General features: G+C 42.8%; 3 protein-coding genes and 4 pseudogenes across 3 annotated transcripts in view; all 7 read left to right on the top strand.

Annotated features, from left to right (window-relative positions):
* LOC100547885 (UDP-glucuronosyltransferase 1A1-like) overlaps positions 1–17851 on the top strand; it is a 41397-nt gene that overhangs the window by 9811 nt on the left and 13735 nt on the right. The window lies entirely within an intron of this gene.
* On the top strand, positions 964–2318 carry LOC146543939 (UDP-glucuronosyltransferase 1A1 pseudogene; annotated as a pseudogene).
* LOC146543938 (UDP-glucuronosyltransferase 1A1 pseudogene) lies at positions 2003–3456 on the top strand (annotated as a pseudogene).
* On the top strand, positions 3564–5473 carry LOC146543937 (UDP-glucuronosyltransferase 1A1 pseudogene; annotated as a pseudogene).
* Positions 5312–8793, top strand: LOC146543936 (UDP-glucuronosyltransferase 1A1-like). The gene is made up of 2 exons (XM_085228187.1): positions 5312–8231; positions 8728–8793. Exons 1-2 carry the CDS (start codon positions 7371–7373, stop codon positions 8791–8793), a joined length of 927 nt encoding a protein of 308 aa, XP_085084313.1. The 5' UTR covers positions 5312–7370.
* Positions 8274–12990, top strand: LOC146543935 (UDP-glucuronosyltransferase 1A1-like). Its single transcript, XM_085228186.1, has 2 exons — positions 8274–12120; positions 12937–12990. The coding sequence occupies exons 1-2, from the start codon at positions 11260–11262 to the stop codon at positions 12988–12990; spliced, it is 915 nt and encodes a 304-aa protein (XP_085084312.1). The 5' UTR covers positions 8274–11259.
* On the top strand, positions 12128–17836 carry LOC109364174 (UDP-glucuronosyltransferase 1A5-like; annotated as a pseudogene).

Genomic DNA, 17851 nt, shown 5'->3' with positions numbered 1-17851 from the left:
GGCTTCTGTCCAGAGGCACCCTTTCTGAGTTATCACTTTTTTCTTTGTCTGTGAAATTGCCTGCTATATAAGAAAGTATTTCCAAAGCCAAAATGAACAGAAATGTCACAGATGTTGGACACTCAAGCTATGAAAAAGAGTCTGTGTTTACAGGCAGACCTCAGACAATCTTTCCTTGGAGATGACTTTGTGATATCTGAGATTCCATCAATGTTGAGAGCCTGAAGAAGATATGATGACATGGTGGATCCTGGTGAATTGCATGAGAGCTGCCACAGTGTTTTTCACCTAGAATTTCTTCCAGGGCTGCTCTCAGTAGAAGAAAAATTCTTTGCTCTTCTAGTGAAGGTCTGTAGTGGAACTTTGTACCCACTATTGAAAGGGACTACCAGGTTCTGTGGAAAGTAGGACAAGGTGCTCTATTACCTGAGTTCTTTACTCAGTGAGTGGCCAGCTGTTCTGAGCCACTGGATGTACCTCATTGTGTACAGGATGATGTGTCCTGCAATCAAACTGCTGTCATTTTAAACAGAATCTTGAACAGCTCTTTCACAAGTGCTGGCCCATAGGCCTTCTAGAGGTGAATGTACAGAGGGAGAGGCCATGCCCAGAGGAAAGCGAGCAGCCACTGGTAGGTGCAGTGGTGATGTGGGCATGACAGATCTCCTGTGGACGCAAAAGTTTCATCCTGAGAGAGGCTATTAGAAGCACAGAGCCACACACAGCCACTCCTGCCTCCTTCCAGGGTCACACACCTCTCTTCCTCTAAAAGGAACAGATGGGGCGTAGCTGGTGGGTTCAATAGGACCATCCACCCATGGACTTGGTTGAACTCTAGTGCTTGTTATCCAGCCTTTTATCAAACCAATGATTAAACATTTACCACACAGCAGTTACGTTATTGAACGATCACAATCTATGGCATAGAGCAGATAGCTTAAAGAGCACAGGGCTGTTGCTATTGCTTCGGAGGTGCCCGGAGTTCTCTTCCTGTGCCGCACTCCAACATTTCTGCAGGAATGGCCCTGGTACTTCCTTCTCATCCACAAGTCTCAGTGTCGCTGCTTCTGCTGCTGTCTGTGCTCAGCTTGGCTGCAGGTGGGAAGCTGCTGGTGGTGCCTGTAGATGGGAGTCATTGGCTCAGCATGCGGGAAGTGTTAGATGGACTTAGGCAGAAAGGACATGAAATAGTCATCGTTGCTCCTGAAATCAATTTACAAATAAAACCATCAGAGAATTTTATTATGAAAAGCTATGCAGTCCCTTTCACACAGGAAGAGATGGATGGATATTTCCAAGCATTTTTTAAGGATGCATTTAGAGAAGGATCATTCCTGGAAAGATTTCATGCAGTACGAGAAAGATTGAAAACACTCTTTGATTTAGGCTGCAGAGCTTGTGAACAGTTACTGAACAACAAAGAACTTATGAGATATCTCGAGGAGAGTAACTTTGATGCTCTCTTTACGGATCCTGCACTGCCCTGTGGAGCGATAGTGGCTGAGCACCTTTCCCTCCCTTCTGTGTACTTACTGAGAGGAATACCATGTGGCTTAGATATTGAGGCCACTCAGTGTCCCAGTCCCCCTTCGTATGTCCCCAGGCTATTAACAGACAATACAGATCACATGAACTTCCTCCAGCGTGTGAAGAATGTTATCTTTGACACCTCCAATCTTTTTCTTTGTGACTTTCTTTTGAAACCATATGAAAAACTGGCTTCTCAGTTCCTTCAGCGAGATGTGACCATGCTAGATCTCTTTCGTAAGGCTTCCATATGGCTTCTGAGGTATGACTTTGTGTTAGATTATCCACGACCATTGATGCCCAACATAATTGTGGTTGGAGGAGTAAACTGTGCTCACAAGCAGTTACCTCAGGTGGGTTGTGCTCTGTTTTTAATTCTTGTTCTGATAGACTTCTGTGCTCCTAAAAATGTAGTATTATATATCAGATGTATATTTAGTTCTCAATAGGAGTAAGCTGTGCAAGTATTAGTGAAAAAACAATGGTATTTCTGTCATTTCTTCCTTACTTTCTGCTTCTTCTGCATAGATGACTTCATCTTTTCATTTACAAAGTATGGTGAATTGAGAGGCAATAAGTGGCCTCTGTCTTGTTTCCCTTTTCTGTACAAGACGGCATTCTCCCACTTGGCTGAGAAGAGGTGACTTCCCCTCTGTGTATGCCAATGGAGTGGTACTCTGCACTGAAAGCTTCAACTGGCATTAGAAAGAAGCCCATGCTATCGGAAGCACAGTTCCATACAACACACTCCCTCCTTTCTTTTGTGTTAGACTGTACTGTTCATCCTGTAGAATATTCTGCATCTTATCCATTGTATCGCCTCTTTTGTACCCACCTACGTACTTTTCTGATTTCTAGTGCTTGTTATCTGACCTCTTACCCAATCCAGGATTATACATTTACCACACATTGGATATATCCAAGGTTCACAAGTTATTGAGCTGCTCAGGTTGCTTAAAAGTGCAGAGCTGATGCTTTTCTTTCAGAGCTGCCCGGAGTTCTCTTTCTGTGCAGCTCTCCCCACATTTTGCAGGAATGGCCCTGGTATTTCCTTCTCATCCACAAGTCTCAGTGTCGCTGCTTCTGCTGCTGTCCGTGCTCAGCTTGGCTGCAGGTGGGAAGCTGCTGGTGGTGCCTGTAGATGGGAGTCATTGGCTCAGCATGCGGGAAGTATTAGACGGACTTAGGCAGAAAGGACATGAAATAGTCGTCGTAGCACCTGAAGTCAGTGTACACATAAAGCCTACAAACAATTTTATTATGAAAATGTACTCAGTCCCTTTCACACAGGAAGAGATGGATGGCAGTTTCCGGGAATTTTCTAAGGAGGCATTTGCAGAAGGATCCTTTCTGGAAAGGCTTGCTACAATTCATCAACGTGTTCAAAGAATGTCTGCCATATACCTGTCTACTTGTGAGCATTTACTGTACAACAAAGAGCTCATCAGATATCTTGAGGAGTCTGAGTTTGATGCTCTCTTTACAGACCCATTTTTACCTTGTGGGCAGATACTGGCTGAGCATCTTTCAATCCCTTCTGTGTTTCTTTTACAGCATATACCATGTGGCTTAGATATTGATGCCACTCAATGTCCCAACCCCCCTTCTTACATCCCTAGGATTTTCAGTGGCAATTCAGACCACATGAACTTTCTCCAGCGTGTAAAGAATATTTTTTTTGACATCCCACATTCTCTTCTTTGTCATCTTCTCTTTCAACCGTACACAAAACTGGCTTCCGAGTTCCTTCAGCAAGATGTGACTGTATTAGATCTCTTACGCAAGGCATCTATTTGGCTTGTACGATTTGACTTTGTTTTCCATTATCCAAAACCATTGATGCCGAACATGATCATAATTGGAGGAATAACCTGCACTCATAAGAAGTTATCTCAGGTGGGTGATGCCCTTGTTTCTTTCTTCACTTAAACTAGTATTTTCACTACAGAACTTTGTATCATTTAGTTAGAAAGGTTTAACTGTGTAAACAGGTTCAAGCTGCTTTTCACTTACCAAGAGATGCCAGTACTTGGTTAGATGAAGACACTTGCATATTACAGTTTAGAAATTGTGTTTAGAACAGATAAATCTCAGCTGACATCTATGTAGATTTGTAGGCCTGAATCTATCCTTGTTGCTCAGATTCAAGCCCATAATACCTTCTGTTACCATCTGAGAAATTCAACTTCTTTGCTAGAGGTTGGAAATGTAAAAGGTGATGAGAACAGCTTAAGATGTTTGTATGAGAGCACTGTTCATGAGAGCAGCTGGTGCTTCTGCTAGGTAGGCGTCAGTGTCTCTGTGTGCTTGCAGATGAGTGCAGTCAGAAGAAATGTGAAATAGTTGGGCCTGAAGGTGCAAGAACAGATCTCCCAATAAACATCAGAGAGAGGAAAGGAAGGAGATGGGTGCAGTAGTGTTCTGAAGGGAAGACATGGATGGACGTTACCTAATGAGCAGGTCTCACGAAAAATCATATTAGAAGAAGTCTTAAGAGGCCTGAGGGAATAGTTGTGTCTGTGCAAGGAGTGTACCCCCCTGATGCTTGATGAACCTGGAGCACAGTTGTACACAGAACCACCCCTTCCTCATTATAAGATCACATTTCACTGTTCCTCCAATTGAAATAAATGATGTTTCACTGATGTATTCATCAGACTAACCAGTCTCCTGTGGAACGCCTGAACTTAGTACTCGTTATCAAGACTTTTATGAAATCATAGGTTATACATTTACTATGCAGCAAATACCTTGTTGAAGGATCAAAAGTTACGATATAGCACAGATAGCTTTAAGAGCACAGGGCTGTTGCTATTGCTTCAGTGCTGCCCGGAGTTTTCTTCCTGTGCAACTCTCCCCACATTTCTGCAGGAATGGCCCTGGTACTTCCTTCTCATCCACAAGTCTCAGTGTCGCTGCTTCTGCTGCTGTCTGTGCTCAGCTTGGCTGCAGGTGGGAAGCTGCTGGTGGCGTTTGTGGATGGGAGTCCCTGGTTCAGTGTGCTGGAAATGTTAGAAATTCTGAAGCAGAAAGGACATGAAATAGTCGTCATTGCACCTGAAGCCAATTTAAACATAAAGCCATCAGGGAATGTTACCGTGAAAAGCTACCCAGTCCCCTTCCCACAGGAAGAGATGGATGACAATTTCCACAAATTTTTAAGGAATATATTTGAAGAAAGATCATTTCTGGAAAGATTTTTTAGACTACGTGAAAATGTGAAAAAAGGTTTTGATTTAGGTTTCATATCCTGTGAACAGTTGCTGTACAACAAAGAACTTATGAGATATCTTCAGGAGAGTAACTTTGATGCTCTCTTTACAGACCCTGTGTTCCCTTGTGGAGCAATACTGGCCGAGCATCTTTCCATCCCTTCTGTGTATTTCATGATGTTAATACCATGTGGATTAGATTTTGAGGCCACTCAGTGTCCCAGTCCCCCTTCTTATATCCCCAGGCTCTTTACAGACAATACAGATCACATGAACTTCCTCCAGCGTGTGAAGAATGTTATCTTTGACACCTCCAATCTTTTTCTTTGTGACTTTATTTTTAAACCATATGAAAAACTGGCTTCTGAGTTCCTTCAGCGAGATGTGACCATGTTAGATCTCTTTCGTAAGGCTTCCATATGGCTTCTGAGGTATGACTTTGTGTTAGATTATCCAAGACCATTGATGCCCAACATGATTGTGGTTGGAGGAGTAAACTGTGCTCACAAGCAGTTACCTCAGGTGGGTTGTGCTCTGTTTTTAATTCTTATTCTGATAGACTTCTATGCTCCTAAAAATGTAGTATTATATATCAGATATATATTTAGTTCTCAATAGGAGTGAGCTGTGCAAGTATTAGTGAAAACAATGGTATTCCTGTCATTTCTTCCTCACTTTCTGCTTTTTCTGCATAGATGACTTCATCTTTTCATTTACGAAGTATGGTGAATTGAGAGGCAGTAAGGGCTTCTGACTTGTTTGTTATTGCTGTACAAGAAGGCATTCTCCCACTTGGCTGAGAAAAGATGACTTCCCCTCTGTGTATGCCAATGGAGTGGTGCCCTGCACTGAAACCTTCAAGTGGCATTAGAAAGAAAAGCTATCTTAGGTCAATTTAACTGTGACATTAACACTGGATTTGTTACAGACTACTTTTTTGTTATGTGTTATTGAAATACTTTTTGTGTGGTGTTAAGTAATTTGGTACTTTCTTGCTCGCCTATGGATCTTGTAATGAGTGATGGAAGGGTAGTGGAAAGTCTGAAGGTCTGCCACAGTCTCACAGTCAGAGATAATCATCAACTTGGCACCTGTTGGGACTAGTGTCTGTTGTTTATAGAGGAATGCACATCAGGCTTCTGCCTGTGCGTACCATTGCTGCCTTAGCAATTCTTTCTCTCTTAGTGATGTTGTCTGCTATACACAAGGGTATTTCCAAAGCCAGAATGAACCGGAATATCTCAGGTCATGGACATGCAAACTAAGAAGCAGCATCTGTATTTATAGGCAGACCTCAGACAAATATTCCTTGGTGATGACCACGATATCTGAGATGCAGTCGATGTTGTGGGCCTGAAGGAGGTATGGCGGCATGGTGAATCCTGGTTAATTGCATGAGAGCTGCCAAAGCACTTTTCTTTTTCTAGGTTCTTCATCTAGAATTTCTTCCAGGGCTGCTCTGAGTTGAAGAGAAAATCTTTGCTCTTCTAGTGAAGGTCTGAGGAGGGGCTTTGCATCCACTATCCACTAAGCATTGCCAGGTACTGTGGAAACCAGGACAAAGATCACTGCTATCAGAAGCACATACAACAAGTATGGAACATATCAGAAGTTCCATACAACACACTCCCTCCTTTCTTCTGTGTTACGCTCTACTGTTCATCCTGTAGAATATTCTGCATCTTATCTATTGTATCCGCCTCTTTTGCACTCACCTACGTACTTTTCTGATTTCTAGTGCTTGTTATCTGACCTCTTACCTAATCCAGGATTATACATTTACCTTTGGATATATCCACAGTTCACAAATAACTGAGTAGCTCAGACTGCGTTTAGAACAGATAAATCTCAGCTGACATCTATGTAGATTTGTAGGCCTGAATCTATCCTTGTTGCTCAGAACCAAGCCCATAATACCTTCTGTTACCATCTGAGAAATTCAACTTCTTTGCTAGAGGTTGGAAATGTAAAAGGTGATGAGAACAGCTTAAGATGTTTGTATGAGAGCACTGTTCATGAGAGCAGCTGGTGCTTCTGCTAGGTAGGCGTCAGTGTCTCTGTGTGCTTGCAGATGAGTGCAGTCAGAAGAAATGTGAAATAGTTGGGCCTGAAGGTGCAAGAACAGATCTCCCAATAAACATCAGAGAGAGGAAAGGAAGGAGATGGGTGCAGTAGTGTTCTGAAGGGAAGACATGGATGGACGTTACCTAATGAGCAGGTCTCACGAAAAATCATATTAGAAGAAGTCTTAAGAGGCCTGAGGGAATAGTTGTGTCTGTGCAAGGAGTGTACCCCCCTGATGCTTGATGAACCTGGAGCACAGTTGTACACAGAACCACCCCTTCCTCATTATAAGATCACATTTCACTGTTCCTCCAATTGAAATAAATGATGTTTCACTGATGTATTCATCAGACTAACCAGTCTCCTGTGGAACGCCTGAACTTAGTACTCGTTATCAAGACTTTTATGAAATCATAGGTTATACATTTACTATGCAGCAAATACCTTGTTGAAGGATCAAAAGTTACGATATAGCACAGATAGCTTTAAGAGCACAGGGCTGTTGCTATTGCTTCAGTGCTGCCCGGAGTTTTCTTCCTGTGCAACTCTCCCCACATTTCTGCAGGAATGGCCCTGGTACTTCCTTCTCATCCACAAGTCTCAGTGTCGCTGCTTCTGCTGCTGTCTGTGCTCAGCTTGGCTGCAGGTGGGAAGCTGCTGGTGGTGCCACTAGATGGGAGTCATTGGCTCAGCATGCAGGAAGTGTTGGACAAGCTCAGGCAGAAAGGACATGAAATAGTCATCGTTGCACCTGAAGTCAGTTTATATATAAAGCCATCGAATAATTTTATTATGAAAATGTACCCAGTCCCTTTCACACAGGAAGAGGTGGATGGCATGTTCTGGAGGACTGGTCAGGATGCATTTGCAGAAGGATCCTTCCTGGAAAGATTTATTATAGCATATCAAGGGTTGAAAAATAGTTCTGCTATGTTCCTGTCTATTTGTGAACAATTACTATACAACAAAGAGCTTATCAGATATCTTCAGGAGAGTAAGTTTGATGCTGTCTTTACAGATCCACTGCTACCTTGTGGGCAGATAGTAGCTGAGCATCTTTCAGTTCCATCTGTGTTTTACTTGCAGCAAATGCCGTGTGGCTTGGAATTTGAAGCCACTCAATGTCCAAATCCCCCTTCTTACGTCCCCAGGCTATTTACGGAAAACACAGACCATATGAACTTCCTCCAGCGTGTGAAGAATGTCGTCTTTGAAATATCAAATTTTTTTCTATGTGATGTCGTGTTTCAGCCATATGCAAAGCTGGCTTCTGAGTTTCTTCAGCATGATGTGACTGTGCCAGGTCTCTTAAGCAAGGCTTCCATTTGGCTCATTAAATTAGACTTTGTTTTACACTATCCAAGACCACTGATGCCCAACATGATTATGGTTAGCGGAGTAAATTGTGCTCACAAGAAGCTAACTCAGGTGGGTCATCTGTTTTTTTTTTACTGTCATTCTTGTGGGCTTTGATGTACACTGAGATGTTGTGACACACATTTTTTTGGAAGGTCTCTTTTAGCTGTTGATGGCAAAAGGATTTCAAGCTGCTTTTTGTTTATGAAGAGCTAACATTGACTCAATGATGATAACTGCATATCTCATTAAAAAGATAAAGTATTTCAAATTTAATTGGCTCTGGGTAACTCTTCTAAAATATGTGACTGTATTAGATCTCTTACACAAGGTATCTATTTGGCTTTTACAATTAGACTGTTCCACTATCCAAAACCACTGATGCCAAACATGATCATAATTGAAAGAATAACCTACACTCATGAAAAGCTATCTCACATGAGTGATGCTCTAGGTTGCTTTTTTTTCTTCTCCTAAACTATTATTTTCACTATAGAATTTTTTATCATTTAGTTAAAAAGGTTTCTCTAAATGTGTAAACAGGTTCAAGCTGTTTTTCATTTAACAGGAGGTGCCAGTGCTTGTTTTGGTGAAAATACTTGCATATCACAATATAAAAATTGTGTTTAGCTGAGGTATATCTCAGCTGACCTCTATGTAAATATGCAGAGGGTCTGAATCTATTCTTGTTGCTCAGAAGCACACGCAAAATACCTTCTGCTTTTGAATCTGAAGAATTCAACTTCTTTGATAGATGTAGGTAGTATAAAAGGTGGTGAAAACAGTACAAGATGATTTTTTTTTGTCTATGTGAGCACTGTTATGGTTATTTGTGAAACTCCTAGTTTGGTCTTTCAGATTTGTCTTTACTTAGAGGTTGAACCTATGCTTATGATCCTTCTGTTACTGTCTCATGGTTGAAGGACCAATACCCTATGCCAGATTCTGCTCTTGACTTTATGCAGCAGCAAGAACTTGTGACAATTCTTGCTTTGCAAATCTCTTCCTCCTCTCGCTGATTTCATGAATGCTGCTTCTTATAGTGTGTTTCTACTTTGGGTGAATTGCCCTTATACAGAAAGCTATTTTAAAGTGTGTATGAGGTGGCTACTGTTGTCTCAGCCTTGAATTCCAGTTGCACTAGTACTCCTTTCCCAGCATTCCTCTAGAAGGGAAAAGCCTGTTACAAAAGCCAGGGAATCACAGAATCATAAAATATCCCGAGTTAGAAAAGAATCACAACTGTCATTGAGTCCAACTCCCAGCCTCACACAGTAACACCCAAACCCAAACCCTATGGCTGAGGTTGGTGTCCCAACGCTCCCTGAGCTCCAGCAGCTCGGGGACGTGCCCTGGGAGCTGCTCCATGCCCACCGCCCTCTGGGGCACAGCCTTCTCCTCACCCCCCCTGACCATCCCCTGACTTTCACTGTCAGCAGAGAGCAGAGCTCAGCTCTGCACCTCCACTCCCCATGAGAAGCTGTGGCCCACCACAAGGAGCCTCCCCTCAGCCTCCTCTTCTCTGGGCTGTACAAACCAAGGGACTTCAGCTGCTCCACATTTCACGCTTTGCAGACCCTTCTGCATTTTCAGAAGTATTTTAAATTTTGAAATATGCTAGAGTGTTCCAGGCCTGTAATGCCTGGAATGTTCTTCATTGGAGGCATAACCTGCACTCGGGAAAAACTGTTATCAAAGGTTAGTTACCTTTTTATTTTCCCCCTTAGTTTCCTATGGTTGCATTGTTTGCTTCCACCATTTTCCTAGGCAATGACCATGGGATATCAGAAAGGGGGCATGCTCTAGAACATGCTGCCCAGAGTAACATGTTCTAGAAGATACACAGTCCCTGCAGTTCTTGAAGGCCAGTTTGAATAGGGCTCTGGAAAATCCGATCTGGAGAGTGGAAACCCTGCCTGTGCCAAGGGGTTGGAACTGGGTGGGCTTTAAAATCCCTTCCAACACAACCATTCAATAATTTCATATTACTGATAGACTACAGTAACACCTTCAATCAGATGAGGGGAGAGGAGGGAAAGGTAAATCCTCTCTCTCTGCTGTGCTGCACTGGAAGTACCTCATTGTGTGGATGATGATGTGTCCTGAAGATGAACCTGGAATGGTGCTTAAGTCATCATCAGCCTCCTCATTCCAGACAGCTTCTTGAACATCTCTTTCACATCCAGTGTTGGTCCGTAGGTCTCCTAGAGGTGAATGTTCAGAGGGAGAGGCCATGCCCAGAGGAAAGCGAGCAGCCACTGGTAGGTGCAGTGGTGATGTGGGCATGACAGATCTCCTGTGGACGCAAAAGTTTCATCCTGAGAGAGGCTATTAGAAGCACAGAGCCACACACAGCCACTCCTGCCTCCTTCCAGGGTCACACACCTCTCTTCCTCTAAAAGGAACAGATGGGGCGTAGCTGGTGGGTTCAATAGGACCATCCACCCATGGACTTGGTTGAACTCTAGTGCTGGCTATCCAGCCTTTTATCAAACCAATGATTAAACATTTACCATACAGCAGTTACGTTATTGAAGGATCACAATCTATGGCATAGAGCAGATAGCTGAAAGAGCACAGGGCTGTTGCTATTGCTTCAGAGGTGCCCGGAGTTCTCCTCCTGTGCCGCACTCCAACATTTCTGCCTCTGTCTTGTTTCCCTTTTCTGTACAAAAAGGCATTCTCCCACTTGGCTGAGAAGAGGTGACTTCCCCTCTGTGTATGCCAATGGAGTGGTACTCTGCACTGAAAGCTTCAACTGGCATTAGAAAGAAGCCCATGCTATCGGAAGCACAGTTCCATACAACACACTCCCTCCTTTCTTTTGTGTTAGACTGTACTGTTCATACTGTAGAATATTCTGCAGCTTATCCATTGTATTCGCCTCTTTTGCACCCACCTACGTACTTTTCTGATTTCTAGTGCTTGTTATCTGACCTCTTACCCAATCCAGGATTATACATTTACCACACATTGGATATATCCAAGGTTCACAAGTTATTGAGCTGCTCAGGTTGCTTAAAAGTGCAGAGCTGATGCTTTTCTTTCAGAGCTGCCCGGAGTTCTCTTCCTGTGCAGCTCTCCCCACATTTCTGCAGGAATGGCCCTGGTATTTCCTTCTCATCCACAAGTCTCAGTGTCGCTGCTTCTGCTGCTGTCTGTGCTCAGCTTGGCTGCAGGTGGGAAGCTGCTGGTGGTGTTTGTGGATGGGAGTCCCTGGTTCAGCGCGCTGGAAATGTTTGAAGTTCTGAAGCAGAAAGGACATGAAATAGTCGTTGTTGCATCTGAAGGCAGTTTAAACATAAAGCCATCAGACAGTTTTCTTCTGAAATCCTACCAAGTTGACTTCCCACAAGATGGGACAGATAGCAGTTTCGACACATTTTTAAGGGATATATTTAAAGAAGGATCATTTCTGGAAAGATTTTTTAAAGTACGTGAAAATATAAAAAAAGTCTCTGAATCAACCATCATAGACTGTGAACATTTACTGTACAACAAAGAACTTATGAGATATCTTCAGGAGAGTAACTTTGATGCTCTCTTAACAGATCCTGCACTGCCCTGTGGAGCGATACTGGCCGAGCATCTTTCCATCCCTTCTGTGTATTTCATGAGGTTAATACCATGTGGCTTCGATATTGAGGCCACCCAGTGTCCCAGTCCCCCTTCATATGTCCCCAGGGCATTTACAGATTATACAGATCACATGAACTTCCTCCAGCGTGTGAAGAATGTCATCTTTGATATCTCCAATCTTTTTCTTTGTGATTTTATTTTGAAACCATATGAAAAACTGGCTTCTGAGTTCCTTCAGCGAGATGTGACCATACTAGATCTCTTAGGCAAGGCTTCCGTATGGCTTCTGAGGTTTGACTTTGTGCTAGAATATCCAAGACCAATGATGCCGAACATGATTGTAGTTGGAGGAGTAAACTGTGCTCATAAGCAGCTACCTCAGGTGGGTTGTGCTCTGTTTTTAATACTTGTCTTATACAGTTCTATGCTTCTGTTTTTTCCTGTGTAGGCAGCTCCATCTTTCATTTACAAAGTATGCTCAAATGAGTGTCAGCAAGTTGTTTCTTACTTACTTTTCTTTCGTTTTTAAGACATCATTCTCCCAGTTGGTTGAGGATAGGCAAGTGTGTGTGGTGAGTGTAGGGAAGTTTCCCATCTATGTATGCCACTGGAGTGGTGCTCCATTTGAAAGCTTCAACCTTCATTAGGAAGGAAATCTATGTGAAGGAAATTTATCCAGGAAGTGAACATTGGATTTGTAGCAGACTACTTTTCATTATGTGTTATTGAACTACCTTTTGTATGGAGTCGAGTAACTTTGCTGGTCTCATAAGTACCTCACAGTGAGTGAAGGAAGGTTGGTAGAAAATCTGAGGGGCTGTGAAACAATCAGATACAATCATTTAACTTGGCAAATTAACACTGTTGGGAGTAGTGTCTGTTATTTATTGAGATATTTCCATCAGGCTTCTGTCCTGGGGCACATTTCCTGCCTTACCACTGCTTTCTTTGTCAGTGAAATTGTCTGCAATACACAAGGTTATTTCCCAAGACAGGACGAACAGGAGTGTCAGAGGTGATGAACACTCAAGCAGCGTCTGTATTTACAGGCAGACATCAGAGAATCTTTCCTTGGTGATGTGCATGTTATATATGAGATCCCATAAGTGTTGTGAGGCTGAAGAACGTTTAGTGGGTTGGTGGATCCTGGTGAATGGCAAAAGAACTGCCAAAGTGTTTTTCTGAGTTTTTCACCTAGAATTTCTTCCGGGGCTGCTCTCAGTTGAAGAGAAATTCTTTGCTCTTCTACTGAAGGTCTGTGGTGGGACTTTGTACCCACTAGAGGGAGGAATTGCCAAGTTCTGTCGAAAGTAGGACGAAGTGCTCTGTTACCTGACTTCTCTACTCAGATTGTGGCCAGGCATTGCAATGAGCATTGAGAGGCTACCCTGCCTATGTTAGGGAGTTTGGAACTGGGTGAGATTTACAGTCCCTTCCAACACAACCACTCTGTAATTCTGCCATTCTGTGGGTGTATGATGGGGCCTCCAAGCAGATGTGGGCAAAAGAGGACAAAGCTAACCCGTCTCTCTCTGCTTTGAGACTGTTCTGAGGCACTGGAAGTACCGCACTGTGTGGGTGATGCGTTCTGCAAACAAACCTGGGATTGTGCTTCAGTCTTCATCAGCCTCTTCATTCCAGACAGCATCTTGAACAGTTCTTTCACATCAGGTGCTGGTCCATATGCCCTCTAGAGATGAATGTTCAGAGGGAGAGGCCATGCCCAGAGGAAAGCGAGCAGCCACTGGTAGGTGCACCACCTACCCACGGACTTGGCTGAACTCTAGTGCTGGCTATCCAGCCTTTTATCAAACCAATGATTAAACATTTACCACACAGCAGTTACGTTATTGAAAGATCACAATCTATGGCATAGAGCAGATAGCTGAAAGAGCACAGGGCTGTTGCTATTGCTTCAGAGGTGCCGGGAGTTCTCTTTCTGTGCAACTCTCCCCACATTTCTGCAGGAATGGCCCTGGTACTTCCTTCTCATCCACAAGTCTCAGTGTCGCTGCTTCTGCTGCTGTCCGTGCTCAGCTTGGCTGCAGGTGGGAAGCTGCTGATCGTGCCTGTAGATGGGAGTCATTGGCTCAGTGTGAGAGACATGAAATAATCATCGCAGCACTGAAGTCAGTTTATATATAAATCCAACAAACAGTTTTATTATGAAAATATACCCAGTCCCTTTCACACAGGAAGAGGTGGATGACATGTTCCAGAGGACTGGTCAGGATGCATTTGCAAAAGGACCCTCTCTGGAGTCCTATTGAAAAATAGTTCTTCTGTGTTCCTGTCTACTTGTAAACAATTACTGTACAACAAAGAGTTAATCAGATATCTTCAGGAGAGTAAGTTTGATGCTGTCTTTACAGATCCACTGCTACCTTGTGGGCAGATAGTAGCTGAGCATCTTTCAGTTCCATCTGTGTTTTATTTGCAGCAAGTACTGTGCGGGAGCTGCTCCATGCCCACCGCCCTCTGGGGCACAGCCTTCTCCTCACCCCCCCTGACCATCCCCTGACTTTCACTGTCAGCAGAGAGCAGAGCTCAGCTCTGCACCTCCACTCTCCGTGAGAAGCTGCGGCCCACCACAAGGAGCCTCCCCTCAGCCTCCTCTTCTCTGGGCTGTACAAACCAAGGGACCTCAGCTGCTCCATATGTTTCTCGCTTTGCAGACCCTTCCCCATCTTCATTGCCCTCCTGTGGATGCTCTCCAGTAGTGTTGGTTTTTTTTTAATCTATTTCCCCTACCTCTCATGCCTACAGGCCTAGTTTGTTGTATAACAAAAGAGCATGCCATGTGCACTAGCCGTAAAGGATACTGTTATTCTTAAGTCCAACTCTTCAGGCTGTCGCATGTCTCTCAGGGAAACGTCATCAAACTTCTCCTTCAGTTGTGTCTGTGTAAGGGCTGCTAGTATTCTTCTGATGCTTGATGTGTGTCTGAAGCACAGTCCTACCCAAAACCACCCCCGCCTCCAAGCATTTCAGGCTGCTTTTTCTTTATTGAGAGGTGTCAGTATTGTTTCAATGAAGACATCTGGATATCTCAGTAAGAAATGAAGAAAGTCTTTTAGATGTAATTGGCTCTGAGTAACCCTTTATTAGTCGTGTACTCTCTGCTAAAAGACAGCTTTGAAACTAGAGCAGGTTTCTCGTGGCTTCTTCACTCAGGACTGTTGATGCGATGTTTGCTGTTTCTAAGCATCTTCTGCGTGAGAGTTTTGTTTGAGGAGATCTTTGTTCATCCTCTGATCCATTTTGTCATTGCATATTTTCTCTACATCTCTGCCTCTTTGATTTTTTTTTCTTTTAAGGAAGATACACATAGTAAAAATGAAGCATTTTGAAGAGGGTTCACAGTAGGCAGTCAGTCTAGAAAAGCAGAGATGGAATCAACTGTGGTTAAACTTTTACAGAGAGCTATGACAGAGAATCTGTGACAGCGGTCTCCAAATCCTGGAAAGAGTAGAGAAGGTGAAAGGGGAACTGATATGCACTGTTTCTTCCACTACTTGACCTATAACAAACACTCTAATGAGGAAGCAGCAAGCTTAAATAAACAAAGGAGAGTAGTGTTTCGTACCACACACCAAAAACCTCACCAGTAGCAACACCACTAAGGATGTTGGGGGTTCTTTGTACACAGAACCTATAAATGAATTTTAAAAGAATGGTTAATGAGAGAGACATGGTAACTACTGGAATTTGTAGAATTAGGAATAGGTATTCACTGATTCCTCCAAATGGAGGTACTTACTGTGCTCTTCCCAGTGTACAGCCTTGACACTCAACTCTGTACTTCAGCTTTATTTTCTCCAGGTAGATATCTCTTTTTTTCCTTCACCTTTGGAAGAGGCTGAACTTACTGTTCTGCCAGGGGACTTCAATCTCTGGACTCATGTAAGCTTGAATCTGTTGCAAGGTGTTTGTGTGTTGCTTAAAATCCAGTGGCACAACCTTTAAACTCTTATGCACGTGCTGTTAGCCTTAAGGTTTTATCTGTTTGTTTGTTTGTTTGTTTGTTTGTTTAATCTCTTTAATGTTGCTTTATTGCATTATGTTATTAGTGTTATGCAGATAGATACATGTTTGGCAGAAATGTCAGCAGGGCTGAAAGACTACATAGAATTGACCATACCTCAAATTTACCAGTTCCCTCGGTATCAGAGTTCTTCTTTCTGTCTAGAGAGTGAAGTATGAAAATCACTTTACACTTAACATTCCACCTGGAGAGCTTTGGTAAATCTGCAAACTTTTGGCATCCACCTTTAACCTTTCTGTGAAATCTGCTTGATGAGATCAGCTTGATCAGGCCCCTCTTTGAAGCACAAACTGTAGATAGCCTCTCTTCTAGGTTTATCTTGAAAGTTTAATGTGCTTTTGCATGTTCTTCCTATCTGCTGTTAAATAGACACTTAGTCATTCACTCACTTATCCACTTAGTATTTCCTGGACATCCACTCTGTTTGTTGCCACAGCTTCAGCCCAGTTTCTCAGGAGTATTAAAGCGCTTCAATCCCACTCAAATCAACCTGATCTGGATGTTTAAGGAAGTCCTCAGGCTGGAACTCCTCAACATTAGGTCAAGTCAGCCATGGTGTTATACAGGCAGACCGTCTAAACCTCAGGGGTAAAAAGCACTGACACGTTTTCCAAATCTTAGTAGAACTATAGAATTGCTTGAGTTGGAAGGGATCCTTATAGGCCATCTAGTCCAACTCCCCCGCTGAATCTCTCCAACTGCCATTTGCAGCCATTACTTGACCTTATACCATGATTGCTATCAAGAAAAGTTTGACTGCATCATCATTGTTGATCCATCTAAAGCAGTTGCAGGCTACTGCAGAGTGTGACAGAGAACAGGACTTCCAATATGGTGATTTTATGTTGTTGTTTCATTTTGTTTAGTTTTTCTCCTCAAAAGTCTAAGCACAGCACCTGCAGAAGCAGCTCAAAAGCTTTGTCCTCCCTTTCTTCCAGCAATCAGAGGACAGAAGTGGAAAATTCCCACTGTCTCATACCACAGCTAGGTCTTCTTAACTTTGTTTGAAATTAGCTATTTTCAAGAAATCTCAAAAAATTTTGGCCCAAACCTCAAATTTACTAATTTACAAATTTACTACTAACATGCCCTCTTGATCAAGGACTGCCTTTTCTGGTGCATCATTTCTTTCAAAAAGAAGTTTGCCCTCAGCTGCTCTCTTATGAACTCCTATGATCCCTCGTGAACAAGGACAGCTTATTCTGCTTTGTCATGGCTTATATTAAAAAGCTTTGGTTAATATGTTGCCCAAACTTTGGTGACACCACTGTTGTGGAAAAAAGGATGGAAACTAACTCTGTGTATAAAGCCCAACGCTCACGGTGTGCCACAGAGAATGATTTTGTGGATGAATACCCCAACACTCGGTAGTGTATGCAATCACACACAATAAAGAGAGCTGCTTTGACTCTGAATTTCTGTAAGAAGCAGCGTAAGATGGCACATGAGAGGATGATTTGAAAAAGAAGACTTTGGGTTTTTAGCTATCTACTCTTCCTCCATAACTTATTCAAATCTCCCTAGTGAACTTTGTAAATAGTAAACTTTGTAAAAAGAGCAGATGTCAGTCATTTATTCACTGTTTCACACCACTGTGATGTTGCAACAGCAGAAGTTATTGCTATATTTGCATCACATTTTCTACTGTAGACCAAAGGCTTTCACTTTGATAACTGCTACCATATAGAAACAAATCTGAAGATAAGCCTTATCAACCTGCTGCCTATCAAATCTCTGTCAATCTTTACTTCTTGTTTATAGTGGTACAAAATTATGGAAAGGTCAGATTTCTGTGACAAGCGTTGTACCAACAAGCTGAACAGACGTGAAGCAGGGAGTTCAGCATTCACAGGATGTTAATCACTGGGCACTGACAGTGGCTGCTGGGTCAGGCACTGCCTCCCATTCATGGCTTTGTTCAGTGTTTCACTTAAGCACATTGTCTGTTGCTATCCCTCAAGCACTTGAATGCTCTAATGTTAACGCCAACGCTCAACTAACTGTATCTCATTTGTCTGAAGCCTTCGCTGTGTGTGCAAATCATAAATTCAACCTTTACTTAAAGTTA

The sequence above is a fragment of the Meleagris gallopavo genome, chromosome 7 (genome assembly GCF_905368555.1).
Source record: "Meleagris gallopavo chromosome 7, MGAL_WU_HG_1.1, whole genome shotgun sequence".
Lineage (NCBI taxonomy): Eukaryota > Metazoa > Chordata > Aves > Galliformes > Phasianidae > Meleagris > Meleagris gallopavo.
This window is presented reverse-complemented; position numbering and strand designations above follow the sequence as displayed.